Source organism: Lonchura striata, chromosome 32 (genome assembly GCF_050655825.1).
Source record: "Lonchura striata isolate lonStrDom1 chromosome 32, ASM5065582v1, whole genome shotgun sequence".
Taxonomy (NCBI): domain Eukaryota; kingdom Metazoa; phylum Chordata; class Aves; order Passeriformes; family Estrildidae; genus Lonchura; species Lonchura striata.
The window spans coordinates 5,527,649-5,555,597 of NC_140734.1; the positions used below are offsets into that span (position 1 = coordinate 5,527,649).

The following is a 27,949-nucleotide window of genomic DNA, read 5'->3' on the forward strand; positions in this document are numbered from 1 at the left end:
GGCCCTCGTTGGGCAGAGACTTGGTGATCCATGGTGCTGCTGATCCACTGGCTGGGGGTCTCCACATCTTCCTGGCTCTGTTTGGGCACCTGAATGGAAGAGGTGTTGAAGGGGCCATGGCTGTGTACAGTGGCATGGGGCCCACGGACATGGAAGGAGACAAGGGTAACACGGGCATGGGTGGGTGTCGCGGTGTGTGTTTTCAATTGTCATTCTGTCCCAGTAGTCATTTCTATAACCCCTCCTATTTTGTATGGTTATAGCATATTTTATTGCCTATGGGTTGTTCATTTCTCTCCTGTGTTGGTGTTTTTGCCCAAGGTGTCCCTCTCCCCAAAGACCTGCCCTTTTGTTCCCTGTCCCTGCTCCCATTGAGTGTCACTCCCTTCCCTAGAGTGACTGCCCCTTTCTCTAGAAACTTCCCTCTCCATTTTGTATCCTTGGAGGAGGCCCCAAGGATTGGTTTCAGTTGTTCTCCTCCCCTGTGATCCCCTCTTGGGTTAAACATTGGATCCCCGCCTTGTGTTCCTGCCCAGGTTTCTCGCAGCTGGTTAAAGTCTGTGCCGCCCCTAAGGCCTCCCCTGGATGTCAGTGGTTGTGTGCCTTTGTTCAGGGTCTTTCTGTCCCTGACCCCCTGGGAATAATCCCCTTTGGAAAACACACAGAGACCTCTCCCTGTTCCTTGTGCCCCCCTCGTCGCAGTCCCCCCGTGCCGTAGAGCATCTGTGCCCCACAGCCGCAGCCCAGGTTCAGCAGCTTTCTGGGGGCGGCCGCTCTCGCCGACGGCGTCGGGAGTGAACCGGGCTGAAGGAATCCGGCACCGCAGCAGCTGGGGATGGGGAGAGCCATGAATGGGGATATGGTGGCGATCCGGGCGTGGATGGGGACGTCAGGGGACACGGACATGGGTGGGGACACGTGGGGGACAGGGACATGGGGGGGGACATGGGGTGAACTCCCAGGGAATGTGGAGGATGGTGGGTTTGATCCAGTTGAGGTTTCTTGGGAGGGACGTTTAGTGCCGTGCCATGTAAAGTGAAATTCCAAAGCGCTTGGGCGTGTGCCATGGATCCAGAAGGGAAATTCCCAGGGCTCCCAGGGGCTGCTTCTGCCCTGCTTCCCAAGGGAGCTGTTCAGGGACATGTGACGAGGTGCAGAAGCTGTGTGGTAGGCTACCAGAGCAGACAGCAGAGGTGGCTTTGCTGGACATTTCCAGCCCATTCCCAGCTCAAAGCTGTGGGAAGAAGAAAAGGAAAGTGAGAATCCCTGAGAGAATCCCAGAACGACTGCGGGGAAAAGGTGTGGAAGCCCCTCCTGTGGTTACCCTCTTGGGGAGACCCCTAAATCTCCTAGATTCCAATTAATCCCAAAATATTAGAAGCTTTCCACATAATTGAAGATTAAAAGCAGTGTCCTAGGCATCAAAACTTCTCAAAAGATGCAAAGTAATATTCCGTGTACCCTAAGTCTGAATATGTAGGGACCCTGGCCATGGGCTGCAGTCCCAGGAGGGAGAGACACCTCTACCCCAGGGAAGGTGCAAATGAGACCACAGCACCAGAACCCACAGGTTTTATTGAACAGGCATTTTATTGAAGATAGTATTGACCAGGAAATGTGAGGTAGAGAAATAGGAGAGGTCTTAGGGACATAAAGAATTAGGAAAGATCTCTGGCTCGGACTCGGCAGCTGCCGGGGAGACTCGCAGAGCGCAGCGCCTTTTCCAGTTCCTGCCACAGGACGCACTGACCAATTTCCTGTGAAACACAAGTCTAGTCTCCTGTGAAAATTTAAAAGTTTAATAAAGGACAATAGGAGACAAGAACCATCAAGCGAAGATGTTACATCCATGCTGTGTCTTCATTCATAGCCAAGATCATTCCTGTTATTTGGGATACATCCTTGAGATACCATTTTCAATGTATCAGCCTGTTCCATATTCATAAATAATTATGCCATAATATAAGTAGAATTATATAATAATTGTAAGTAAAGTTTATAAAATTCTAGAAATTATCAGAATAACTATTAAAAGTAAATTTTACTAAACTTATATGTAAACTTTTCCAAATCCAGTTTACATATTCCAAGAACTGTTTAGCATATCTCCTCCTCAAGTCTGCCTTTTTTGGGCAAGCGGATTCCCTGGTTATGGTTTTAGACCATTTATATCATAACCTTCAGGTTTGGACCTTGGTCCACGCTGTCTTCAGAAGGTGAGTGCTGATAGTTGGAATATCTGTAGCAGGTGTGCTCATCCTGTGTTCCTTGGATGTGATCCCATTCAAGCAGGCATTGCAACACAAGCACACTAGATCAGCTATTTCACTAAGCTTAATTAACAACACAAACAAAAACTATATTTTTACCTCAGAGTTAATTTTAAAACAACCCTTATAGAAGCCCTTTTAATATTTTCGAGAAGCCAATGTTATAATATGTATCTGTAAGGCTGCTCAGCGGTGAGTCCGCAGTTCCCGGGCAGAGCCGCAGCGCCCAGCGCTCCCCACTTGCATCTCACCTGCGCCGCCCGCTCGCATCCAGCGAGCCCCGGGAGCGGGATTTTGGCTGGGCGGGAGGGGCACGGGACGGACGGGTCTGCACTGGGGGCCCCCGAGCCCCCTGCCCATCGCCGGGGGCTCCGGGGGGTTTCTCGCCCTGCCCGAGAGCCGCTGCTGCTGCGGCCGTGGGGCAGAGGGGGAGCGAAAGGGGGGTCCGGGGCGGGAGCGGAGGAGGAGGAGCGGGAGGAAGGGCAGCGGCAGAGAGGAAGGGGAGGAGCAGGAGCAGGAGGAGCGGTTAGAGGAGCAGCAGGAGGGGAGCAGAGGAAGGAAGGAGCATTGCGGGGTGGCAGGGCGAGCCCGCGGAGCCCGCAGCTCGGCTGGCCCCGGCAGCATCGCATTGCCCTGCGTGCCGCAGGTGAGCGGGGAGGGGAGGCTCGGCCCGAGTCTGTGGCGGCAGCTGCGGGAGGGGATTCTTTTGGGGGGTTTGTTGGGGTTTGTTTGGTGAGGTTTGGACCCCGCCGATTGCGGAGTCATGTCCCAGATGTCGGTGATGTCCCAGATGTATTTCGGTGTCGCAGGGAGGGGAATGTTTTAATTTCTCTGAGGAGGGGATGTTTTTGTCTGTTGCCGGAGTGCAGAGCTGAGCCGTAAATGGCCCCGGGGGGATTTGTCGGGGCCCACGTGGCGCTCGGGCCGGAGCGGCGGGCGGGCCATGGGTTTTGGGGATGGGCGGGAGGGGCGGGGGACGAAAGGCGGGAGCCCCGGCGTGGGGAGAGGGGCGATAGCAGAGCCGGGGGGGCTGCGGCAGGCTGGAGGGGTGGTGGAGGCGGGGGATGAGTGGGCGCGGGCGGGCGGAGCCTGAAAGTCTTGTCGGGGAGCGGGGGAAGGCGTGAGTGCGCGGAGTGGGGGGATGCTGGAGAAGGGGGCCCAGGGACAGCTGGGAGCCACGTTGGAATCAGGGGAGAATGAGCCCTGGGACTCCCAAATCCCCTCAGCCCAAAACTCCCTTGGCATGGCTGAGCAGGACCCGGGACAGGCGGGAGATGCCCCGGACCCACAGAACCCCCCAGCAGCTGTGGGAAGAGGGACCCTCTTAAACCCGAAGCAAGGACACTGGAAACAGGGAACTCCTGGGAGAGGTTTTTGGGTTTCCTGCGTGATTTTTGGACGATTTTCTGGCTACCAGACACTCGTTTGCTTCTAGGTATGGACTTGGCCTGTGGGATCTTCAAAGGCAATGCACTTGTTATAAATTGAGGCAAATAATTTGATTCTACCTTTTAAAATAAATTATGAATTTTATTAATTACAGCAAGTGATAACAAGCAAACAGCAGTGTGTGCAGCCGGGTTGTCTGTGCTCCGCCAAGGCCTGACACCCTTCCCTCTCTTCAGTCACTTTTTATACTTTTCTTGAGAGTTTCACATACTTATCTCCTCTGCGTTGTACTGAGCTGGCAACAGCAGATATCACAAGCGGGGTGATGGGTCTCTTCTGCTCCGGTTATCAGTTTCAGCCTGTCCTGCAAGATCTTTCTTACATATATAGTCATTACATTGTTTCACTGTATTTGCTTGCAGTTACCAGCCTTGGCCAAGCCTGCAAGTTCCATGCCCCAACCCCTACATTTTTCCTCTATCCTAATTTCACACTCTTGATGAACAAACAAGTCAATGCAGTTTTTTACACACTCAGCTTTTGTTTTTACCCCGAAGCAGAATTTCCGATTCCCAAGTCTTATCTGGAGAGAGGAGGAGGCTGTGATGAAGCAGAAATTGCCCCGGTACCCCCAGGCAGGTGAGGAGGAAGGCAGTGCCCCTTTCCCCCTGTCTCCTGCTCCATCTCCCAGCCCAGCAGGGCCCCCGGCTGCAGGACAGTCCTGCTGCCGATGCTCTCCTGCTGGGGAGGCACTGGGGGGATCTCCTTGCCCTTCCCTCTGGCAGGGAGGCAAATCCCATCCTCTCCTTGTCCTTCCTTCCTTAGACAAGCAGCTGAGGATGCAGACCAGGAAGAACAAATCCCCACGGAAGAACCTTGTGTCTGAGCTGCTTTTGATTGGCTCCTTGGTGCAGGAATCCAACGGGGAGGAAAAGCCCCAGAGATCCTGCAGGAGGAGGGGCTGCAAACCCAGCCCATGGTGCTCTGAGCAGGAAAGACGCACCCCGTGTGAGGAAGGCAGCCAGAGATCTGGCCAGGGCTCTGTGGTGGTTGTCCATGAGAAGCTTGATGATGGCACGAAGTCCCACAAGTGCTTGGAATGTGGGAAGAGGTTCCAAAAACACTCCCTCCTGGTCCGCCACCAGAGGATCCACACAGGGGAATGGCCCTATGAGTGTGCAGAATGTGGGAAGAGCTTCAAGTTCAGCTCTGAGCTGGTACAACACCGGAGGATCCACACCAGGGAACAGCCCTACGGGTGCGGAGAATGTGGGAGGAGGTTCCGCCTGAAACACCAGCTGGTCCAGCACCAGAGGACCCACACTGGGGAGAGGCCCTACGAGTGCGGGGAATGTGGAATGAGTTTCAGCATCAGCTCCCAGCTGATCGTTCACCAGAGGATCCACACCGGGGAACGGCCCTATGAGTGTGGGGAGTGTGGGAAGGGCTTCACGAAGAGCTCCCACCTGCACCGCCACCAGATGATCCACACGGGGATACGACCCTATGTGTGTGGGGAATGTGGGAAGGGCTTCCGTGACAGCACTCTCCTGATCATGCACCGGGCAATGCACACTGGGGAAAGCCCCTACATGTGCTCAGAATGTGGGAAGAGCTTCATGGCGAACTCCATGCTGAAGGTCCACCAGAGGATCCACACCGGGGAGCAACCCTACAAATGTGGGGAATGTGGGAAGAACTTTAGGCAAAAAGGTATCCTTATAACGCACCAGAGGATCCACACTGGGGAGAGGCCCTATGAGTGTGAGGACTGTGGGAAGAGTTTCAGACACTACTCCAACCTGATTGTTCACCAGAGGATCCACACTGGGGTGAGGCCCTACAAGTGCAGGCAATGTGGGAAAAGCTTTCGCCAGAGATCCAACCTGATTGCCCATCAGAGGACCCACACTCGGGAGAGGCCCTATGAGTGTTCTGAGTGTGGGGAGAGGTTTCAGAGCAGATACCGTCTCCTCAAGCATCAAAGGATTCACACAGAATAGAGGCCCTTCCACTGTCCTGATTGTGGGAAGACCATTAAGAAAGACTCCACTCAGTCACACCTTAGTAGACCCACACTGGGGAGAGCCCCTAATAGTGTCCCAAGAGTGGGAAGAGCGTATCCCAGACTTTACAGTAAGCAACAGGAAGAGAGGCAGGAGTAAGGGAAGCCCAGCAAGTGCTCTGTGTGCGGGAGGATCTCTGTGTGCTGCTCCAACTCCATCCCCCATTGGAGGACCCCCATGGGATGATGCACAGTGGCCCTCGTTGGGCAGAGACTCAGTGCTGGAGCTGAGTGATTCACTGGCTGGTGGCCTGCACATGTTCCTGGCTCTGTTTGGGCACCTGGATGCAAGAGGAGCTGAAGGGGACATGGCCTTGGACAGTGATATGGGGAGTCATGGACATGGAAGGAGACATGGGCGACACGGGCATGGGTGGGTGTCGTGGTGTGTGTTTCGGATTGTCATTCCGTTCTAGTAGTCAGTTCTATAACCCCCTCCGTCTTTTCTATTTTTATAGCAAATTTGTTGCCTGTGTCTTCTTCCTATCTCTCCTATGTTGGTGTTTTTGCCCAAGGTGTCCCTCTCCCCAAAGACCTGCCCTTTTGTTCCCTGTCCCTGCTCCCATTGAGTGTCACCCCCTTCCCGTGCCTGCCCCTTTCTCTAGAAACTTCCCTCTCCATTTTGTATCCTTGGAGGAGGCCCCAGGGATTGGTTTCGATTGTTCTCCTCCCCTGCGATCCCCTCTTGGGTTAAACATTGTATCCCCGCCTTGTGTTCCTGCCCAGGTTTCTCGCAGCTGGTTAAAGTCTGTGCCGCCCATGAGGCCTCCCCTGGATATCAGTGGTTGTGTGCCTTTGTTCAGGGTCTTTCTGTCCCTGACCCCCTGGGAATAATCCCCTTTGGAAAACACACAGGAGACCTCTCCCTGTTCCTTGTGCCCCCCTCGTCGCAGTCCCCCCGTGCCGTAGAGCATCTGTGCCCCACAGCCGCAGCCCAGGTTCAGCAGCTTTCTGGGGGCGGCCGCTCTCGCCGACGGCATCGGGAGTGAACCAGGCTGAAGGAATCTGGCACCGCAGCAGCTGGGGAGGGGGAGAGCCATGAATGGGGATATGGTGGCGATCCGGGCGTGGAGGGGGACGTCAGGGGACACGGACATGGGTGGGGACACGTGGGGGACAGGGACATGGGGGGGGACATTGGCTTAACTTTAAAAAATATCGGGCTCCAGCATGGTGTAGATGAATGGGGGCAGAGATCTCTGAAGTTTGCTCTTGGAGAAAGAGGTTTATTGGGGGTGCAGAAAAGTCCTGTCTCGTGCTGCCAGATGCGGCATGTGGCAAGGCTCAAAGAGGTGGAGGAAGGGAGAGACAAAAGGATGCTCTAGGAGAAGGGAAGCTCCTAGAGGGGGAGGAGGTTCCAAGGGAGGAGAAGATCCAAGAGAGCATGTGCCACTCGAAGTCCCCTTTTCAAGGAGGTTCAGGGTGGGCTGGAACAAGGCTCGGGCCAATGGGGTTACAGGCACTTGATTTTTTAGGGGAGGGACAGAGGTGCGGGTGAACCATACATTTTTTGGGGTGTGAGATGGAACAGTCCACTTGACCCCTGGACCCATACGTAGGCAAGGATGCTGTCCGGCCAGCTGGGAAAACTGTTCTCATCCTGGCTGTGTTATTTATGGATAATAATATTTATCTATCTTCCCCGTTTCGTTAAACCATTTGAAAGCTAAACACTGACTTAATAACTATTTGTTGCACACTCTGAGCTATATAGGATATTGCTACTGAAACTACACTTATTACTTTTAAAACAATCAAGCTTACTTAACAGAGTTCCTTCAGCCAAGGTGCAAAGCTCAAACCATCAGATAAACTGTTCAGATAGATTACAGATTATAGTAGGGGTGGCACTGATTTCTTTACTGAGCCAACATTTTAACTTGTTTTACTGTTTTAGTATAATGGAAGAATTTAGCTGAGGTAGCATTATCAAAACCTTCTGGGGAAGGTTCTTTGAACAGATTGAAAAAGGTATATGTCAGCTAAAGAGATGGTACCAGAGCCTGCAGACTTGGCTAAAGCAACCCAGGCATTTGTCTTGGGTTGGCTTGCAGGTGAAACTTTATTATGAAAACTAAAACAAAAGAACAAGAGCAACAACAAGGGAACAAAAGCAACATGTGCGCGCAAACAAAAAATCTCCATTCTTTTCTTGGGCTGTTTTTGGCAGGTCATTTCTTCTTGGCTCTGCACAGTTCAAGTCTGAGCTTTTGCCTCTTGGCTTAGACTTGCAGAAACACTGCCTGGTATGGAGGTGCCAGCGGGCTTCACATACTTCGCTGGGACCCATTTGAATCCTTCACCTGTGAAAACACAAGCAAACCCTCTCCCCCATGTTACAAATTTGCATGGACCTTCTATTTGTCCTGGGTGTAAGGTTTTGATTAAGACTGAGGGGTGCCCTTTTATTTTTGCTCTTTTGTTGTTCAGAAAATGTCTATAAATCAAGGGGTGAGACTCTCCTTCAGAGCTATTTAGAAAATTGTGAGCATACAGGGCATTGCTCAACTTCTTTTGAGGTGTGGCCTGATAAATTCCCCTTTTCTGTTTTAATAAGCTGCGCTTTAGGGTTTCATGTTTTTTCTATGGTACTTTTCAAGAGTTGTTTACCATTAGAAAAGGGGATACCACCATTATTTGCTGCTTTTAGTAATTTTCTCTCATCGTGAGATGGGACAACTGTCCATTCTCTGGGACCACCAGATTTCTGGCTGAATGCCACAGGCATGGACTGGGGATTCAGACTGTCTTCTTTGTGAATATCACGTCTGAATGCATGCCAGTCTAACAGTTGGAGGTTATCAACACCTTTTTGGGAATCCTGTGAAACTGAGGCAGTGGGGGTAGTATTGGCAGGGGTACCACAGAGTTCTGTGTGTCCTGTATTTGTCAAAGCAGCTGCTAGGGTCCATTCTTCTCTTTCTCGCTGCATGCCAAGCTGTGGTGGATTATTGTGTGAACTGGATGCAGGAGCTACTGGCAGCAGAGAAGCTGCTGGTGGATCTACAGCTGAGGTTTCCAGAGGCTGCGAGGGCGGCGGTGTGGGAGGAACTATTTGTGATGCGGCTGTAAGAAGTATTGGGCGTGTCCCTGCGGAGGGACGTGGCGGTGAGCCTGGAAGTGGTGGTACCAGCCGCGGCAGCAGCAGCAGGGCCCCCCTTTCCAGCTCTTGGGGCCTTGGCATCACTGCCGGAGGGTGCAGGGACGCCGGCTGAGTGCAGACCGCAGCATGGTGTGCATGGAAAACGGGGGGCTGCATCAGAGGCGCCGCAGGGGCGACAGAGAGCGGTTTGACTGGGGGCATCGCGAACTGTGCATTCACGGGGCGCGTCACTGAGTCCGCACAGCGAGGCATCAGGGTGGCCGTGTCTTCCTTGCAACTGGAGGGTCCGGGGGGCTCGGGGCGGCGCCGCCGGCCAATTGTCGCGTGTTCACGAGTGCGGGAGGTGGCGGGTTCTTGATCTGGGGCTCCGGGGCATCCCCCTGTGGTTGGGGGAGCTCTGGCTGGGGGAGCGGCGGCGTGGGGCTTCCCGCTGATCGCTGCCGTGGGACTGGGACTGGGGCTGTGGTCACGTGCTGTCACGGCGCGGGTGGCATCTCGCCCCAGACCTTGGGGATTCCCACGGGAGGCTGCGGCAAGCCGGATGCGGCTAGTGCCGGTTCAATTATTTGTACAAAACGTTGTTTTGTAATAGGCCAGCGAAAGTAGCGACCGCTGCGGCCAGAGACGCCGCTGAGGGCACAGGCCGGGGGGCTGGGGCGGCCGTGCCAGCCGAAACTGTGAGAGTTGGCGCCGAGTGGCGCGGGGTGGAGGATGGGGGCGTGGCAGGGAAAGCGGCGAAGGGGGCGCAGGGGCGGAGGGGGCTGCGTGGGGGAGACCCATGGTGAGGGCAGGGTCATCAGAAACCACGCCAATGGGCGACGTGGCTGGGTCCGGTTTCTGTGGGGCAAACAATTCGGCCACGGCTCTAAAAGCTGGGAGCAAATCACAAGCGTTAGGATCCTGTCGTGAAATATCAATAAAAAGTCTATTTCCAGCTGAGTCCCAAAATTCTCTGGTAAAGGCAGCTGACCTCTTAGTGTTAGGGAAGTTAAGCAGGACCCATTCCAGGAGGCTTTTTAACTCTTTCTTAGACAAAGTACTGTTATGACTACGTAAGAGATGGTTAAGTTGCTTATAGAGATCTCTATCAAGGGCAGAGTGGGATTGTCCCATTTTTTAGACCTGTGTAGCTCACCTCGATGTCGTGAAAGCAGGGTCCTCTGTTGAGCTCCAACGTACCTCCTGTCAGAGCTCAGGACACTGCGGGGGTCCCCTGAGAGCTCCGGATTCAGACGTCTCTCCGGGACGGGTTTTCCGTGCTCGGGAGCTCCAGACTTCCCCCTCAGGGCTTCCAGTGCGGGCAGTGCTCTCTGCACGTGGCGGTGTGCCACAAGGCTCCTCACAGAGCTCAGGGTCACTGCAACTCCGCAGCGTTACCTGTACTCGAGGCAGGAATCTTCCAAGAGCTCTGAAAGCTCACTACTTAGAAACGAGCTGGGTGTGCTCGAGGAATGATTGCCTCCGCAATTCTTTAAAGAGCTCCAGCATCAACTTTGCCTTGCAATGAAATGCCGTGCTCACGACAACGATGAGGAGGCTACCACAGGTAATTTAGTTACCGTGCATTGAGATGTGTCCCACAGGTAGAAGGGCTGGAGACATTTTCACAGACATCTGGATTCCTTTTCCTCGTTGGGCGCCAGTCTGTTGAATATTTCTGCTACTCCAGGACGGTTTGGGTGAATGTAGACAGAGATCTCTCAAGGCTGCTCTTAGAGAAGGAGGTTTATTGGGAATGCAGAAAGGTCCTGCCTCATGCTGCCAGATGCAGCACGTGGCAAACCTTAAGAGGGTAGGGGAGAGAAAAGAGGATGCTCAAGGAGAGAGGAAGTTCTAAAAGAGGGGTGCCACGGCCCCGCCCCAGACCCCTGTCCTCAGCCCTGGCTAGCTCTCCTGCGGGGCGAGTAGGGCGAGTGGAAGCACCCTCCGCTGTACCCAGCTGGGCTTTGGAGAGTGCTTGGTGGGTCCTGAGGTCGCTGCTGATTCCAACGGCGAGGAAATGAGGAGAGGCACTTGTTGGGGGCAAAAATCCGATGTTTATTGAGCTCCTGTGGATCCAACAGCATCAGAGGGGGCCAGCCAGCAAGAGCAAGTGAGGGGTGCTGGCAACATGTTCCATAGGGAGAGGGAGGGGGGCCGATCAGCCAGTGGGGGAACAGACAGGAGTGACTCTTGTGGGGATTGACATCTGGGGGATCCAGTGAGGGGTAGACAGGGGAGGGGTTGCAGGCCCTCATCCAATCACTCATTGCTCTGGATGGAAGTTTCTAGAGGTAGGGGAAGGGGCACCAAGTGATAGACAAGGCACCTGGGAGGGGACAGGGGACTGACTTGGCATTTTCTAGGGAGACTGACACATGAGGGAAGGCAGGAAAACTCAGGGAGAAACCAATACAGTATGGGCAACACTGGAACAAACCATGAGAGAATAAAGATGTAATAAAACATATAAAAGCGCAACTCCACATCTTCCCCTTTTTTTGTTTAAAAGGAAAGGGAAGAGAGAAGTAAAAATAACTTATATAATACTAAAGCAAATGAGAAATACAACAGGGGCCAACAAAAGTAAAAGTCCAGTTCGAACCATGGATTGGATCTAACCAGAGTCCCCATCCTTCGAAAAGAGACCCCAGCCAGTCTGATGATTCTTTCTTGAGATGTGTTATCATATTTTGCATTTTGTCTATGGTGGCACGGATGTCCTCAGCCTTAGAACTTAGATTCATACAGCATTTGGCCAACGTAGTCCACATGTTAGCCTGAGGCTGAGGAATAACGCATGCCAGCTGGAGTCTCATGTTGATTGTGATGGTGAGGAGGATGAGGCTTAGTGTGGGTGACATCCTGGGTTAGATCCAAACTGGGACAAATTCTGAAAAATAACTTAAAGATACATTAATAATCAGGGTAGGGGAGGTCTAGCTCAAAAGGGAACAAAGAGCCAAAGGAGCTGGAAAGGGAAGAGGTAGACCCAAAAAGGGAAGATTTTCTCTGCCTTCTGAAGGCAGCATGTCCTACCTGAGGACTCTCCGGTTTGGCTTGGGCTTTGGGGACATACGGCCTGACAAATTTGGAGGGGACCCATCTCAGGCCTGAGGGTGTGGAGACACAAGCGTATCCTGGTCCCCAGGTGACTAAGTCATAGGGCCCCTCCTGCCTCCAGGTCTCGGGATCTTTAATGAGGACCGGCGGCTTTTCCCTGACCTTCCCCTGCTCGTAGTTGTTAAAGTGCCGAGTGATTGGCGGATTTAAACATTCAAAGGAGCAGTTAAGAAAGTTAATGGTAAAGAGGGCCCGCGCTAATTGAACCTGGGGGGACTCTACCTTCGTTACCGGCTGTTGCTGTTTTAACATCCGTTTAAGACTCTGGTGAGTCCTCTCCACCACGGCCTGGCCTGATGGAGAACAGGCGATGCCAGTCTTGTGTTCTATTCCCCATTGCTGTAGGAAGCTGGTGAACTCCTTGGAGGTGTAACCTGGGGCATTATCTGTTTTGATTATTTGGGGACACCCAGCATAGAGAAAGCCTGTTTCAGACTTTTATAGATATCCGAGGCTTTCTCCCCTGTGTGGGCTGAGGCAAAAACTGCCCCAGAGAAGGTGTCAACGGAGACATGGACGTACTTCATCCTCCCAAAGGAATGGATGTGAGTAACGTCCATCTACCACACCTCACAGGACTTCAGACCCCTAGGGTTGGCCCCTGCGCTCACCGATGGTAGGGGGAGCGACTTACAGGATGGGCATGTGGCCACAATGGCTCGAGCCTGGTCTTGGGTTGGGTGGAACTGTATTACCAGACCTGGTGTATTTTGATGGTAGAGCTGGTGGCTTATTTTAGCCTGTTGGAATTTATCAAGGAGTGACGCCATTGGCATGGGGGCGGCAGCAAGGGAATCGGCACGCCTATTGCCCTCGGCCAAGAACCCCGGCAGGTCGGTATGTGACCTGACGTGCATCACATAGAACGGCTGCTTTTAGTGGGATGCTAACTTAATTAATTTTGAGAGCAACCTATTCAAGGCATCGTTGGAAACACCTCGCAGGATTGCATCCTGCACTCCAGACACTACAGCTGCTACATAAGCCGAATCGGTGACCAAATTAAAGGGTTCAGAGAACCGCTCGAAAGCTCTAATGACTGTGACCAACTCAGCTACCTGAGGGGATCCTTCCACCTCAACATCTGCCTCCCACCACTGAGTTTGAGGATCTTTCCAAGTCACAACAGATTTGTGGGACCCTGCAGACAAGTCAGTAAAAACTGTTAGGGCTTTCAAGGGTTTCTTGCTCTGAATTCGCTTTGTTGATAGTGTGAATTGAATCTCTGAATTAAAAATTTTGTGGACTGGTCTCAAAACTGAAATTTTGTCCGTGTTGCTATCTAGAGCAAATTGTAATGATTCATTTTCCTGTAACAGGTGTTCCAACATAGCCTTTGTGAATTGACCCGATTCCAATTTAATGGGAATGTGAATGCATTCAAAGTCACATCCTGCCAACTCATGAATCCGCGCTCTAGCCTTGCGGATTAGATCTGCCGCCAGCTCTTGTGGTCGTGTCATTCTCTTGGACCGGTGGTGACTTAGGAAAACCCACTCGATGATGGAGAGTGGGTCCCTTCGGTCCTGGTTACCCTTCCCTAGGGTGTCTGTCCACTGAAAGATAACACCACGGAGGTGTGGCATTCTGCCCAATATGATGAATTTGAAGGGCAGACCCAGATTGTACCGGTGGGCCTGCCTGGCAGATATTGTCTCCTGAACCCTGTCTAATGCAGCCTTGGCCTCTGGTGAGTTCCCTAGGAGAACTAGGCTCTTTCCCCCCTTTCAATAAATCAAAAAGGGGGGGCTAGGTCTTCGTTAGTGATACCTAACCAGGGTCTCACCCGGTTTAAGGATCCACACAGCTGCTGAACGTCAGCTAGGGTCCGAATGTTATTTTTGATTGCCAATTTTTGCGGAACAATGGTCCGCTTGTTTGTTTCCAAACCAAGGTACCTCCAGGGTGCCATCGATTGAATTTTATCTGATCACAGCTCGAACCCCACAGCAACCAACACATCGGTTGTCAGGTTAAGCGCGTATGTAAGTAAATCGCTGTTGGGGGCACAAATGAGTATGTCATCCATGTAATGTTGTATTATCACGCCCTCGGTGGCTGCACGCACAGGGGACAGCAATGAAGAAATGTACCACTGGTAGATGAAAGGGCTATTTTTCAGGCCTTGGGGTAGAACTCTCCAGTGATACCTGTCCATTGGGGCTTCTCAGTTAGTGGAAGGAACTGAGAAGGCAAAAAGTGGCGCGTCCTCAGGATGTAGAGGAATTTGGAAAAAATAATTTTTTATATCAATGACTGCCAATTCCCAATTTTCAGGTAACATTGTGGGGGACGGCATCCCTGGTTGGAGAGGGCCCATGTCTTTAATGACTTTATTTATTGCACGAAGGTCGTGGAGGAGGCACCACTCGTCTTTGCCACGTTTTTTGAGAACAAAGATGGGGGAATTCCAGGGAGATGTTGTTTCCTGGATGTTCCCCTGAGGGAGCTGCTCATACACGAGCTCCCGGAACGCTTTGAATTTTTGTTTGTTGAGCGGCCACTGCTTTACCCAGATTGGTGTATCCGTAAGCCAATTCAACTTCTGAGTAGGACACTCCTCAGTGGCCACTAACCAAAAAACCTGGGGGATCGGTATGTCAACTGTGACCCCCATTGGGCCATTAGGTCCCTCCCCCACAAGGGTTCCGTACAGTCTAAAACAAATGGATGTAAATAAGCCGATTGTCCATTTGGCCCCTCAAATTTTACGATGTTCTTTGATTGTTTGGCCAATTGTGAACCACCTACACCCTGAATCTGTCCTGCCACATCCTGCAATTCCCATCGTGACGGCCAGTCCCGCAAGGGGATGACCGTCACGTCTGCCCCTGTGTCGAGAAGTCCATTGAGATATTTGTGCTCCCCGCCTTTCCACATGTAGCATGAAATTTTAGGTCTTTCCTTCCCCAGTATCTGGGCCTGACGCGCCTGGTAGATTTTGTCAGGTGACTGCTTCCATATGTCTTTGCGGAAAACTGGAGGCCCAGATACAGGAATGGCTTGGGCGATGATTTGGCCCTCTGGGAGGAAGACTGGCGGGTGAGAACAGTGCAGCCACAAGACCAAGTGTTTAGGATGTGCAGATGTCAGACTTGGTGCAATGGTGATGTCGACTGGTGTGAATTTTGTGTCCCCAAGAACGATACACTTACTGTGGAGGTTCCTCCAGGTTCCGGGGTCTTTGGTGTCAACAGTAATAAAGTGCCGATCAGTATCCTTCAGATGTAAAGGTTCAGTCAGAGCCAACCTATAGGGAGAGAAATTGGATTGAGTATTAAGAATGGGCCTGGGGTGGTCGGGATCCCGGCCAAGCCAGGCTTTTGAAATGAAGTTCACATCCTCCCCCATATAGGCTGGTTTGTCAGCCGTAGTCAAATCTGATAGGGTGTAGTTTCTGGTGGTGATGTCTTTGTCCCTCCCCTCCTCGAATGTTGATTGTCCCACCATATTTATTTCCACATGCAGGGAGAGACTGCGCTGGTCCATTTGTTTTTTTGGTTGCCCCCTGGGTTGGGGGCACCCCAGCCTTGCTGCTGCTGTCGGAATTTTAAAAGTCGTCCCTCAATGGGCATTGTGGAGCCCAATGGTCTCTTTTATTACAAAGATTGCAGGGTCTATCTGAATTAAATCCTCTTGGAGGTGGCCTTGAAAAGCAGCATTTGGAAGCAGGAGTAGTTGATGGGGTGACGGTTTCAGCGAAGGAGACTCTCCTGGATGGTGCTCGCAGAGTCTCCTGCAAGTCTCTAGGTGGGATGGTCACCTTGCGGGAGCAGACGTCCAGCATGCTTTGTAGTGTAGGCTCTGGGTCGAGGGGGAGTCTCAGGATGGCTTGCCTGCATGCCTCGTTGGCATTTTGCCTGGCAACCTCGGTGATCATGCCTCTCCTGAGGCCCTCGTCTGGAACCTGTGCCTCAATGGCTTGGCATAGACGATCCACAAAACTCACAAATTACTCTAATGGCTCCTGCTTCATAGATAAATACTTAATAATTGGGCTGGTAGGCCTTAGTTTAAAAAAGGTCTTCTCCACTGCCTTCGCACTGACTACTAAAGCCTCCCTGGGGATCTTTTCAGCCTGCTTTGGCCCAAATTCTCAATCAACCTTGCACAGATGGTCAATTGATAACATTCCCCCATTCGCATCTGCAGAGGTTTCTGCATTAGCCCAGAGGAATGGCAAAAACTCCCTCACCTCCCACCTCCATGCAGACTCCCAAACTAAAAACTCAGCCTGAGTTATTAAACATGAAAAGAGAGTCCACATGTCTGTGGGAACATACTCTGTGGAGGCAAGTGTTGCCTTTAACATCCCTCAAAAAATCTCGCATTCGCAGCCGAATTCCTTCTCTGCTTTGCAGAGGTCCTTGATGACTTGTTGAGGAATGGGGGACCACTGTGCGAGGAGGCTGCCCCCCTCGGTGGGCTGAAGGTGACAGGGGCAGCAGAGAAGGCAGGCAGGGAATGGGGCAGGCCAAAGTTCCCACACTCCCCCCCGCTCCCCCCAGACCCCAAAGCGTGGGAACCGGAAGTTGGGTCGTGGGAACCGAGGGAGGAGGAGGAGGAGGCAGAGTCAGGGCCAGGGGGAGTGGCTGATGGAAAGCTCTCCCCAGAGGCGGAGCTGGGGGATGAGGTGTTAAATAATTCAAAAGGGGAGGTGACTGAGGTGGTGGAGGAGAGAAGTGGGCGGGAAAATCTGGGGAGTGGAAGGGGTTGGCTGTTGATCGGAAGGAGTTTCGGGAAGAGGCTGGAAAGGGATTGTGGGAAGAAGGAGCACATGTGGAGGGAAAAGCCATGCGGTCCCTGCCATCTTGTGTCCTTTGAGAAGAGGGGAAGCCATTCTGTGGACTGTGGGATAAGGGGTTAGGAACAGGATTGGGGAGACTAAAGCTTACAGAATGTCTATGGGACAGGGCTGTACATTGAGGGGAAACAGGGAAACAGGGAGAGTCCCGAGTAGTGCCAGCACTGTCCTGGTAAGGGTCCCGAGGATTCTCAGAGGGGCCATAATCTGTCTGTGGACATAGCCAGGATGCCTATCTAAGAATCCCTGGTTTTTGGAAAGAGGGAGAGGAGAGAGGGGTAGGATTTGTAGAACTGGGATTTGGTTTGTCAGCCGATGGCTGTGGCAGAGCTTCATAATTGTTTTATATAATATCCCTAATATGCAGTGCCAAATAAGTAAATTTGGAAAGGGAAGGATCCCCCTGTTTGAGGATTTCCCTTGCAACGTGGTGCCAAAAGGGGACTTGGTATAATGTGGTTGCAGAAATATCTGGGAAGCTCTGTGACACCCACCGGACAAACCTTTGAACATCTGATTTTTTAAACTTTTTCTCCCCTCCAACTAGGATACCCACAACCTGGGAATAGATTCTCCTCTGTGTCATGGTCAGCTTTGCATCCATGCTGACAGATTTTAAGGTGTACCACAAAGTCTACAGCTGGGAGAATTACAGCGAAAAGGAAAAGACCACCCTGAACAACTTAGACCACCTGCCCTTCAAGCTCCCTACACCCCGGGAAAGGGAACTATAACAAAAGAATGTGGGGTCTTTCCCCTACACCCAGGGAGCAAGAAAAACCCACCCAAAGAGGGAATCCCTCCCCCCAACATTGGGGAAAAAAGGAAAACCCTCAAAAAGAGCAGGAGTCTAAGCCCCAAGGACCCCCTCACTCACCAGCAAAGAGGGTCCGGAAACGTCCAGGCAGAAACAAAAAAATCCAGGCTGCAGACACGCCCAAGGGGGAGCCGACTCCGGTGGTGCTGGCCGGAGCTGCTGGCCCCGTCCCCGTGAGCGCCGCTCACTAAAACGTGGGTCTGCTCCCACCGGGGTAATTTGACGGCTTAAAGGATATATCCACGGGTCTCCTGGACTCCGAGGGTCCTCTGCCGTGGGGTCAGGCTATCTTCTGGCCCCCCGGCAGATGCCAAATTACCACGGCCCCTCCCCAGAGCACTGTCCTCAGCCCTGGCTAGCTCTCCTGCGGGGCGAGTAGGGCGAGTGGAAGCACCCACCACTGTACCAGCTGGGCTTTGGAGAGTGCTTTGTGGGTCCTGAGGTCGCTGCTGATTCCAACGGCGAGGAAATGAGGAGAGGCACTTGTTGGGGACAAAAATCCGATGTTTATTGAGGTCCTGGGGATCCAACAGCATCGGAGGTGGCCAGCCAGCCAGAGCAAGTGAGGGGTGCTGGCAACATGTTCCATAGGGAGAGGGAGGGGGGCCGATCAGCCAGTGGGGGAACAGACTGGAGTGACTCTTGTGGGGATTGACATCTGGGGGATCCAGTGAGGGAGAGACAGGGGAGGGGTCCCAGGACCTCATCCAATCACTCGGTGCCCTGGATGGAAGTTTCTAGAGTTAGGGGAAGGGGCACCAAGTGACAGACAAGGCACCTGGGAGGGGACAGGGGACTGACTTGGCATTTTCTGGGGAGACTGACGCATGAGGGAAGGCGGGAAAACCCAGGGAGAAACCGATTGTTATGGTTTGACACAGGCACAATGCCAGTGCCCCCATGAAAATGTGATTTCTTTTTTGAATGCTGTGAAGTGGAATCTAGAAAAGAGTAAAGCAGGCCTATGCTTAATAACAGGAAAAAAAACTTTATTAAGCTATGTCCTGGGTTGTAAGATAAGCTTGTATTCTATTTGCCATCTGTTGGAGGTTGGGCAGGTTTGTTATCTTTTCCAAGAACAATGGTTTGCTCCAAAGAAGTAATGGTTTGTTAATGGGCCATTGACTGATTCAGTGCAGGGCTGATAACGTAACACCATCCCATTGTGAGATATTCCGCCCAGAAGGAGAAGCCAAGCACTCTTTTATTAGATAAAAGGGGTACCTTTTGGGGGACAGAGCTCGCTCTCTCTTTACGGGACTCCCAGAGAAGCAGCTCTCTCTCTCTTTACGGGATTGCCAGAGAAGCAGCTCCTTTGGCGGAATTCCCAGAGAAGCAGCCGGAGAGCGGTGAGGCGGCGGCGGCAGAGCTCGGAGGCAGCCCCGGCGCAGAGGAAGACAGACCCAACTGCCACCAGATCTTCAGAGAAAACTATACCCTTCTAAAGATCACCACTGCAGCTGCAATTCATCAGCCACTGCAAGAGGAGCAGCTATCATCTCAACCGGACTGCTACCAACACCCCGAATCCTCAGGTTGTGGACTTTTTCACTAGTTTTGTTTGTACCAATTACATTTGCCTTTTTAAATTTTTATCTAGTTTTCTCCTAATAAAGAATTGTTACTCCCATTCCCATATCTTTGCCTGAGAGCCTTTTACTTTAAAAATCCTGGTAATTCAGAAGGAGGCTTTTGCACAGGAGGCTTTTGCCCTCCTTCACAGACTCCTGTCTTGTCAAACCAAGACAAGCTACTACTACAAAAAGGAAAAGGAAAGGAAAAAAGGAAAAAAACTACACAAAGATCAAACGAAAACCTTGCAAAGCATTCCTCCCCCTACTACCCAACTCCAACAATCCACAGTGAGACACAATCTGGACTCTAATTAGGTTTCTATCTTCTAGATAATCGATACATAGTCTATTGAGGGAACAGAGTCTGTCCTGTGCCACAGACTCTCTAAGAAAACACAACTCTACATCCTGTGTTTCCATGTTATTCATGGCACGGCCCAGAGAAAAAGTTTCCTATGGTGACCTTTCTCTTTTTCATGCACAGTGCTCTCACTACCAATACATGGATGGACAGACTGCTTTTAGGATTTTTCTTTTCAAGGATGCCCTGCCAAGAGGGGAGAAAACAACAGTTCAGTTTTTCATTGTTTGGGACCGCAGTCCCCCCCATTTTTCCATTTCCCCTGGGGCCGAGGGTTCAAGAATAGAGATCTTCTTCTTTTCTCTTTTCTTTGAGGATAAGGGGGCGCCACCACAAACCCCCTAACCTTTTCTCCGTTCACTCCACTTTTGTCTTTTCCCAGCTGAAGCAGGTCTCTTGACTCACTGGCATCTTCTTTAAACACAGTCTTTCTTGGAGGAGAAGATTGGTTCAGGTTGTGGCTAACATGGAAAAGTCTAGCCAAAAGCCACTCCTTGTCCCACTCCCATTTAGAATTCCTCCTTCTAACATCCCAGGGTCCAAGGTGTCCCTCTTCCTCTCTTTCAAACTAAGGAGGGGAAAGGAAAATTCACAAAGCTTTCATTTCTCAAGGAAGGGTTAAAAGTCCAAACTCCCAGGGATGGCTCAATGCCCAGACATCCAGCAACTCCCACGCACTGGGCACCTTGCAGCTCCCCCCGCTCCTCCTTCTTCGCAGTGGAATTGCTGACAAAACTGCCGATGTCTCTTTCTCTCTCTCTCAGGAGAGAAACTCGGGGGGGGAATGGAGACATCCCAGATTTCTTCCACCCTTTTATCTGCAGGGGCCAGCCCAATTGCAGTCCTTCCACTACCTTTGGGCCTACCTCAGTCAGGCCATCGGCCTTCCCCTCCCCCTCCCAGCTCGTCGCTGGGCAGGGGAGAGGCTGCACTGTGTGCTGACTGGAACCAAAGAGAACGAGTTCTCCTGGGAATTCTGCTTTTAACCCCTCTGTGTTCTCAGAGGCGTGTCTACCTTCAATTGGTCAATATCCAAATTGACCTCTTCCTTCCAGAAAAAATTCTCATTCCGTGTAAAACCACGACACCAATACAGTATGGGGGTACACTGAAACAAACCATGACAGAATAAAGATGTAATAAAACATATAAAAACGCAACTCCACAGAGGGGAGGGAGTTCCAAGAGAGCGTGTGGCCCCTCAAAACCCCCTTTTCAAGGAGCTTCAAGGTGGGCTGGAACAAGGCTCGGGCCAATGGGGTTACAGGCACTTGATGTTTTAGGGGCAGGAAAGAGGTGCGGGGTGAACCATACATCATTTGGGGTGTGAGATGGAACAGTCCACTTGACCCCAGGACCCATATGTAGGCGGGGTTGTTTTCCGTCTAGCTGGGAAAACTGTTCTCATCCTGGCTGTGTTATTTATGGATAATCATATTTATCTAGCTTCTGCAACAGAAGGCAGCCAGAGATCTGGCCAGGGCTCTGAAGTGGTGGTCCATAAGGAGCACGGTGATGGCAAAAAGCCCCACCAGTGCTTGGAATGTGGGAAGAGTTTCCCCAAGCGCTCCGTCCTGGTCTGCCACCAGAGGATCCACACTGGGGAATGGCCCTATAAATATGGAGAATGTGAGAAAGGCTTCACAAACATCTCTTACCTGAATCATCACCAGATGATCTACACAGTGATACGACCCTATGTGTGTGGGGAATTTGGGAAGGGCTTCCATGACAGCACTCTCCCGATCATACACCAGGCAATGCACACTGGGAAAAGCCCCTACATGTGCTCAGAATGTGGGAAGAGCTTCATGCAGAACTTCAAGCTGATGGTCCACCAGAGGATCCACACTGGAGAGAAGCCCTACAAGTGCGGGGAATGTGGGAAAAGCTTTAGCCAGAGATGCAACCTGAGAGTCCACCAGAGGATCCACACTGGGGAGAGGCTTATGAGTGTTCTGAGTGTGGGGAGAGGTTTCAGAGAAGATATCGTCTCCTCAAGCATCAGCAGATTCACACAGAATAGAGGCCCTTCGGCAGCGCTGAGTGTAGGAAGGGATTTAGGAAGATTTCCACTTGCATCACCCCTCAGTGGATCCACGCTGGGGAGAGCCCCTAACAGTGTCCCAAGAGTGGGAAGAGTGTCTCCCAGACATATGAAGTGCCCAAACAGCAACAGAGGCAGCAGTAAGTGCAGCTCTACAAGTGCTCTGTGTGCGGGAGAAACTGTGTGCACTGCTCCAACTCCATCCGCATTGGAGGACCCCCATGGGATGATGCACAGTGGTCCTCACTGGGCAGAGACTTGGTGATCCATGGTGCTGATGATCCACTGGCTGGGGGTCTCCACATCTTCCTGGCTCTGTTTGGGCACCTGAATGGAAGAGGTGTTGAAGGGGCCATGGCTGTGTACAGTGGCATGGGGCCCACGGACATGGAAGGAGACAAGGGTAACACGGGCATGGGTGGGTGTTGCGGTGTGTGTTTTCAATTGTCATTCTGTCCCAGTAGTCATTTCTATAACCCCTCCTATTTTGTATGGTTATAGCATATTTTATTGCCTATGGGTTGTTCCTTTCTCTCCTGTGTTGGTGTTTTTGCCCAAGGTGTCCCTCTCCCCAAAGACCTGCCCTTTTGTTCCCTGTCCCTGCTCCCATTGAGTGTCACTCCCTTCCCTAGAGTGACTGCCCCTTTCTCTAGAAACATCCCTCTCCATTTTGTATCCTTGGAGGAGGCCCCAAGGATTGGTTTCAGTTGTTCTCCTCCCCTGTGATCCCCTCTTGGGTTAAACATTGGATCCCCGCCTTGTGTTCCTGCCCAGGTTTCTCGCAGCTGGTTAAAGACTGTGCCGCCCCTAAGGCCTCCCCTGCATGTCAGTGGTTGTGTGCCTTTGTTCAGGGTCTTTCTGTCCCTGACCCCCTGGGAATAATCCCCTTTGGAAAACACACAGAGACCTCTCCCTGTTCCTTGTGCCCCCCTCGTCGCAGTCCCCCCGTGCCGTAGAGCATCTGTGCCCCACAGCCGCAGCCCAGGTTCAGCAGCTTTCTGGGGGCGGCCGCTCTCGCCGACGGCGTCGGGAGTGAACCGGGCTGAAGGAATCCGGCACCGCAGCAGCTGGGGAGGGGGAGAGCCATGAATGGGGATATGGTGGCGATCCGGGCGTGGATGGGAACGTCAGGGAACACGGACATGGGTGGGGATACGTGGGGGACAGGGACATGGGGGGGGACATGGGGTGAACTCACAGGGAATGTGGAGGATGGTGGGTTTGATCCAGTTGAGGGTTCTTGGGAGGGACGTTTAGTGCCGTGCCATGTAAAGTGAAATTCCAAAGCGCTTGGGCGTGTGCCATGGATCCAGAAGGGAAATTCCCAGGGCTCCCAGGTGCTGCTTCTGCCCTGCTTCCCAAGGGAGCTGTTCAGGGACATGTGACGAGGTGCAGAAGCTGTGTGGTAGGCTACCAGAGCAGACAGCAGAGGTGGCTTTGCTGGACATTTTCCAGCCCATTCCCAGCTCAAAGCTGTGGGAAGAAGAAAAGCAAAGTGAGAATCCCTGAGAGAATCCCAGAACGACTGCGGGGAAAAGGTGTGGAAGCCCCTCCTGTGGTTCCCCTGATGGGGAGACCCCTAAATCTCCTAGATTCCAATTAATCCCAAAATATTAGAAGCTTTCCACATAATTGAAGATTAAAAGCAGTGTCCTAAGCATCAAAACTTCTCAAAAGATGCAAAGTAATATTCCGTGTACCCTAAGTATGAATACGTAGGGACCCTGGCCATGGGCTGCAGTCCCAGGAGGGAGAGACACCTCTACCCCAGGGAAGGTGCAAATGAGACCACAGCACCGCAACCCACGGATTTTACTGAACATATATTTTAATTAAGATAGTATTGACCAGGAAATGTGAGGTAGAGAAATAGGAAAGAGGTCTCAGGGACATAAAGAATTAGGAAAGATCTCTGGCTCGGACTCGGCAGCTGCCGGGGAGACTCGCAGAGCGCAGCGCCTTTCCCAATTCCTGCCACAGGACGCACTGACCAATTTCCTGTGAAACACAAGTCTAGTCTCCTGTGAAAATTTAAAAGTTTAATAAAGGACAATAGGAGACAAGAACCATCAAGCGAAGATGTTACATCCATGCTGTATCTTCATTCATAGCCAAGATCATTCCTGTTATTTGGGATACATCCTTGAGATACCATTTTCAATGTATCAGCCTGTTCCATATTCATAAATAATTATGCCATAATATAAGTAGAATTATATAATAATTGTAAGTAAAGTTTATAAAATTCTAGAAATTATCAGAATAACTATTAAAAGTAAACTTTATTAAACTTATATGTAAACTTTTCCAAATCCAGTTTACATATTCCAAGAACTGTTTAGCATATCTCCTCCTCAAGTCTGCCTTTTTTGGGCAAGCGGATTCCCTGGTTATGGTTTTAGACCATTATTATCATAACCTTCAGGTTTGGACCTTGGTCCATGCTGTCTTCAGAAGGTGAGTGCTGATAGTTGGAATATCTGTAGCAGGTGTGCTCATCCTGTGTTCTTTGGATGTGATCCCATTCAAGCAGGCATTGCAACACAAGCACACTAGATCAGCTATTTCACTAAGCTTAATTAACAACACAAACAAAAACTATATTTTTACCTCAGAGTTACTTTAACACAACCCTTATAGAAGCCCTTTTAATATTTTCGAGAAGCCAATGTTATAATATGTATCTGCAAGGCTGCTCAGCGGTGAGTCCGCAGTTCCCGGGCAGAGCCGCAGCGCCCAGCGCTCCCCACTTGCATCTCACCTGCGCCGCCCGCTCGCATCCAGCGAGCCCCGGGAGCGGGATTTTGGCTGGGCGGGAGGGGCACGGGACGGACGGGTCTGCACTGGGGCCCCCGAGCCCCCTGCCCATCGCCGGGGGCTCCGGGGGGTTTCTCGCCCTGCCCGAGAGCCGCTGCTGCTGCGGCCGTGGGGCAGAGGGGGAGCGAAAGGGGGGTCCGGGGCGGGAGCGGAGGAGGAGGAGCGGGAGGAAGGGCAGCGGCAGAGAGGAAGGGGAGGAGCAGGAGCAGGAGGAGCGGTTAGAGGAGCAGCAGGAGGGGAGCAGAGGAAGGAAGGAGCATTGCGGGGTGGCAGGGCGAGCCCGCGGAGCCCGCAGCTCGGCTGGCCCCGGCAGCATCGCATTGCCCTGCGTGCCGCAGGTGAGCGGGGAGGGGAGGCTCGGCCCGAGTCTGTGGCGGCAGCTGCGGGAGGGGATTCTTTTGGGGGGTTTGTTGGGGTTTGTTTGGTGAGGTTTGGACCCCGCCGATTGCGGAGTCATGTCCCAGATGTATTTCGGTGTCGCAGGGAGGGGAATGTTTTAATTTCTCTGAGGAGGGGATGTTTTTGTCTGTTGCCGGAGTGCAGAGCTGAGCCGTAAATGGCCCCGGGGGGATTTGTCGGGGCCCACGTGGCGCTCGGGCCGGAGCGGCGGGCGGGCCATGGGTTTTGGGGATGGGCGGGAGGGGCGGGGGACGAAAGGCGGGAGCCCCGGCGTGGGGAGAGGGGCGATAGCAGAGCCGGGGGGGCTGCGGCAGGCTGGAGGGGTGGTGGAGGCGGGGGATGAGTGGGCGCGGGCGGGCGGAGCCTGAAAGTCTTGTCGGGGAGCGGGGGAAGGCGTGAGTGCGCGGAGTGGGGGGATGCTGGAGAAGGGGGCCCAGGGACAGCTGGGAGCCACGTTGGAATCAGGGGAGAATGAGCCCTGGGACTCCCAAAGCCCCTCAGCCCAAAACCCCCTCGGCATGGCTGAGCAGGACCCGGGACAGGCGGGAGATGCCCCGGACCCACAGAACCCCCCAGCAGCCGTGGGAAGGGGGACCATCATAAACCCAATGTAAGGACACTGGAAACAGGGAACTCCTGGGAGAGGTTTTTGGGTTTCCTCCTTGATTTTTGGAGGATTTTGTGGCTACCAGACACTCGGTGGCTTCTAGGTATGCACTTGGCCAGTGGGATCTTCAAAGGCAATGCACTTGTTATAAATTGAGGTGAATAATTTGATTCAGCCTTTTAAGATCAATTACTAATTTTATTAATTACAGCAAGCGATAACAAGCAAACAGCGCTGGGTGCAGTTGGGGTGTCCGTGCTCCGCCAAGGGCTGACACCCCTCCCTCTCTTTGGTCACTTTTTATACTTTTCTTGAGAGTTTCACATACATACCTCCCCTGTGTTGTACTGGGCTGGCAACAGCAGATATCACAAGCGGGGTGATGGGTCTCTTCTGCTCCGGTTACCAGTTTCAGCCAGTCCTGCAAGATCTTTCTTACATATAAAGTCATTACTTTGTTTCACTATATTTCCTTGCAGTTACCAGCCTTGGCCAAGCCTGCAAGTTCCATGCCCCAACCCCTACATTTTTCCTCTATCCTAATTTCACACTCTAGATGAACAAACAAGTCAATGCAGTTTTTTACACACTCAACGCTTGATTTTACCCCGAAGCAGAATTTCCGATTCCCAAGCCTTATCTGGAGAGAGGAGGAGGCTGTGATGAAGCGGAAATTGCCCCGGGGACCCCCAGGCAGGTGAGGAGGAAGGCAGTGCCCCTTTCGCCCTGTCTCCTGCTCCATCTCCCAGCCCAGCAGGGCCCCCGGCTGCAGGACAGCCCTGCTGCCGATGCTCTCCTGCTGGGGAGGCACTGGGGGGATCTCCTTGCCCTTCCCTCTGGCAGGGAGGCAAATCCCATCCTCTCCTTGTCCTTCCTCCCCTAGACAAGCAGCTGAGGATGCAGACCAGGAAGAAGAAATCCCTTCAGAAGAACTTCGTGGCTGAGGCCCTTTTGAGTTGCTCCTTGGTGCAGGGATCCAACGGGGAGGAAAAGCCCCAGAGATCCTGCAGGAGGAGGGGCTGCAAACCCAGCCCAGGGTGCTCTGAGCAGGAAAGACCCACCCCGTGTGAGGAAGGCAGCCACAGATCTGGCCAGGGCTCTGTGGTGGTGGTCCATGAGAAGCTTGATGATGGCACGAAGTCCCACAAGTGCTTGGAATGTGGGAAGAGTTTCCAAAAGCGCTCCCTCCTGGTTCGCCACCAGAGGACCCACAGTGGGGAACGGCCCTACAAGTGTGGGGAATGTGGGAAGAGCTTCAAGTTCAGCTCCCACCTGACAGACCACCAAGGGATCCACATCGGGGAACAGCCCTACGAGTGCGGGGAATGTGGGAGGAGGTTCCGCCTGAGACACCACCTGGTCCAGCACCAGAGGACCCACACCGGGGAGAGGCCCTACGAGTGCGGGGAATGTGGAATGAGGTTCACCATCAGCTCCCAGCTGATCGTCCACCAGAGGACCCACACTGATGAACGGCCCTATGAGTGTGGGGAGTGCGGGAAGAACTTCAGGAGGAACTCCCACCTGCACCGCCACCAGATGATCCACACGGGGATACGACCCTATGTGTGTGGGGAATGTGGGAAGAGCTTCTGTGACAGCACTCGCTTGATCATCCACCAGGCAATGCACACTGGGGAAAGCCCCTACATGTGCTCAGAATGTGGGAAGAGCTTCATGGAGAACTTCATGCTGAAGGTCCACCAGAGGATCCACACTGGGGAGCAGCCCTACAAATGTGGGGAATGTGGGAAGGGCTTTAGGCAGAAAGGTCACCTTATAACGCACCAGATGATCCACACCGGGGAGCAGCCCAACAAATGTGGGGAATGTGGGAAGAGCTTTAGTCAGAAAGGTAACCTTATAGTGCACCAGAGGATCCACACTGGGGAGAGGCCCTACAAGTGCAGGGAATGTGGGAAAAGCTTTCACCAGAGAATCAGCCTGAGTGTCCACCAGAGGACCCACACTGGGGAGAGGCCCTATGAGTGTTGTGAGTGTGGGGAGAGGTTTCAGAGCAGATACCGACTCCTCAAGCATCAGAGGATTCACACAGAGTAGAGGCCCTTCCACTGTCCCGATTGCGGGAAGGGCTTTAAGAAAAACTCCACTCAGTCACACCTCAGTAGACCCACACTGGGTAGAGCCCCTAATAGTGTCCCAAGAGTGGGAAGAGCGTATCCCAGATCTTTACAGTAAAGCAACAGGAAGAGTGGCAGGAGTAAGGGAAGCCCAAGTGCTCTGTGTGTGGGAGGACCTTTTGCGCTGCTCCAACTCCATCCCCCATTGGAGGACCCCCATGGGATGATGCACAGTGGCCCTCGTTGGGCAGAGACTCAGTGCTGGTGCTGAGTGATTCACTGGCTGGTGGTCTCCACATGTTCCTGGCTCTGTTTGGGCACCTGGATGCAAGAGGAGATGAAGAGGACATGGCCTTGGACAGTGATATGGGGAGTCATGGACATGGAAGGAGACATGGGTGACACGGGCATGAGTGGGTGTCGTGGTGTGTATTTTCGATTGTCATTCGATCCTAGTAGTCAGTTCCATAACCCGCTCCCTCTTTTCTATTTTTATAGCAAATTTGTTGCCTA

At 52.5% G+C, this 27,949-nt stretch overlaps 2 protein-coding genes and 1 pseudogene across 5 annotated transcripts; all 3 read left to right on the top strand.

Annotated features, from left to right (window-relative positions):
- LOC146764640 (uncharacterized) lies at positions 1-19,188 on the top strand. 3 transcript variants are annotated; one of them, XM_085564347.1, is made up of 3 exons: positions 1-2,916; positions 3,526-4,298; positions 4,485-19,188. In XM_085564347.1, exons 2-3 carry the CDS (start codon positions 4,175-4,177, stop codon positions 5,660-5,662), a joined length of 1,302 nt encoding a protein of 433 aa, XP_085420473.1. In that variant the 5' UTR covers positions 1-2,916; positions 3,526-4,174; the 3' UTR covers positions 5,663-19,188. The 3 variants fall into 3 exon arrangements, with proteins under 3 accessions (XP_085420473.1, XP_085420476.1, XP_085420474.1); XM_085564350.1 differs by having other exon boundaries at positions 4,217-4,298; XM_085564348.1 differs by having other exon boundaries at positions 2-2,916; positions 4,220-4,298.
- LOC146764641 (uncharacterized) lies at positions 16,315-23,824 on the top strand (annotated as a pseudogene). Its single transcript, XR_014950621.1, has 3 exons — positions 16,315-16,327; positions 16,438-16,611; positions 20,875-23,824. The product of XR_014950621.1 is annotated as an uncharacterized LOC146764641 (transcript).
- LOC146764642 (uncharacterized) lies at positions 21,887-27,938 on the top strand. Its single transcript, XM_085564079.1, has 3 exons — positions 21,887-21,950; positions 24,247-24,687; positions 26,239-27,938. The coding sequence occupies exons 1-3, from the start codon at positions 21,887-21,889 to the stop codon at positions 27,414-27,416; spliced, it is 1,683 nt and encodes a 560-aa protein (XP_085420205.1). The 3' UTR covers positions 27,417-27,938.
- Positions 27,939-27,949: the final 11 nt, after the last annotated feature.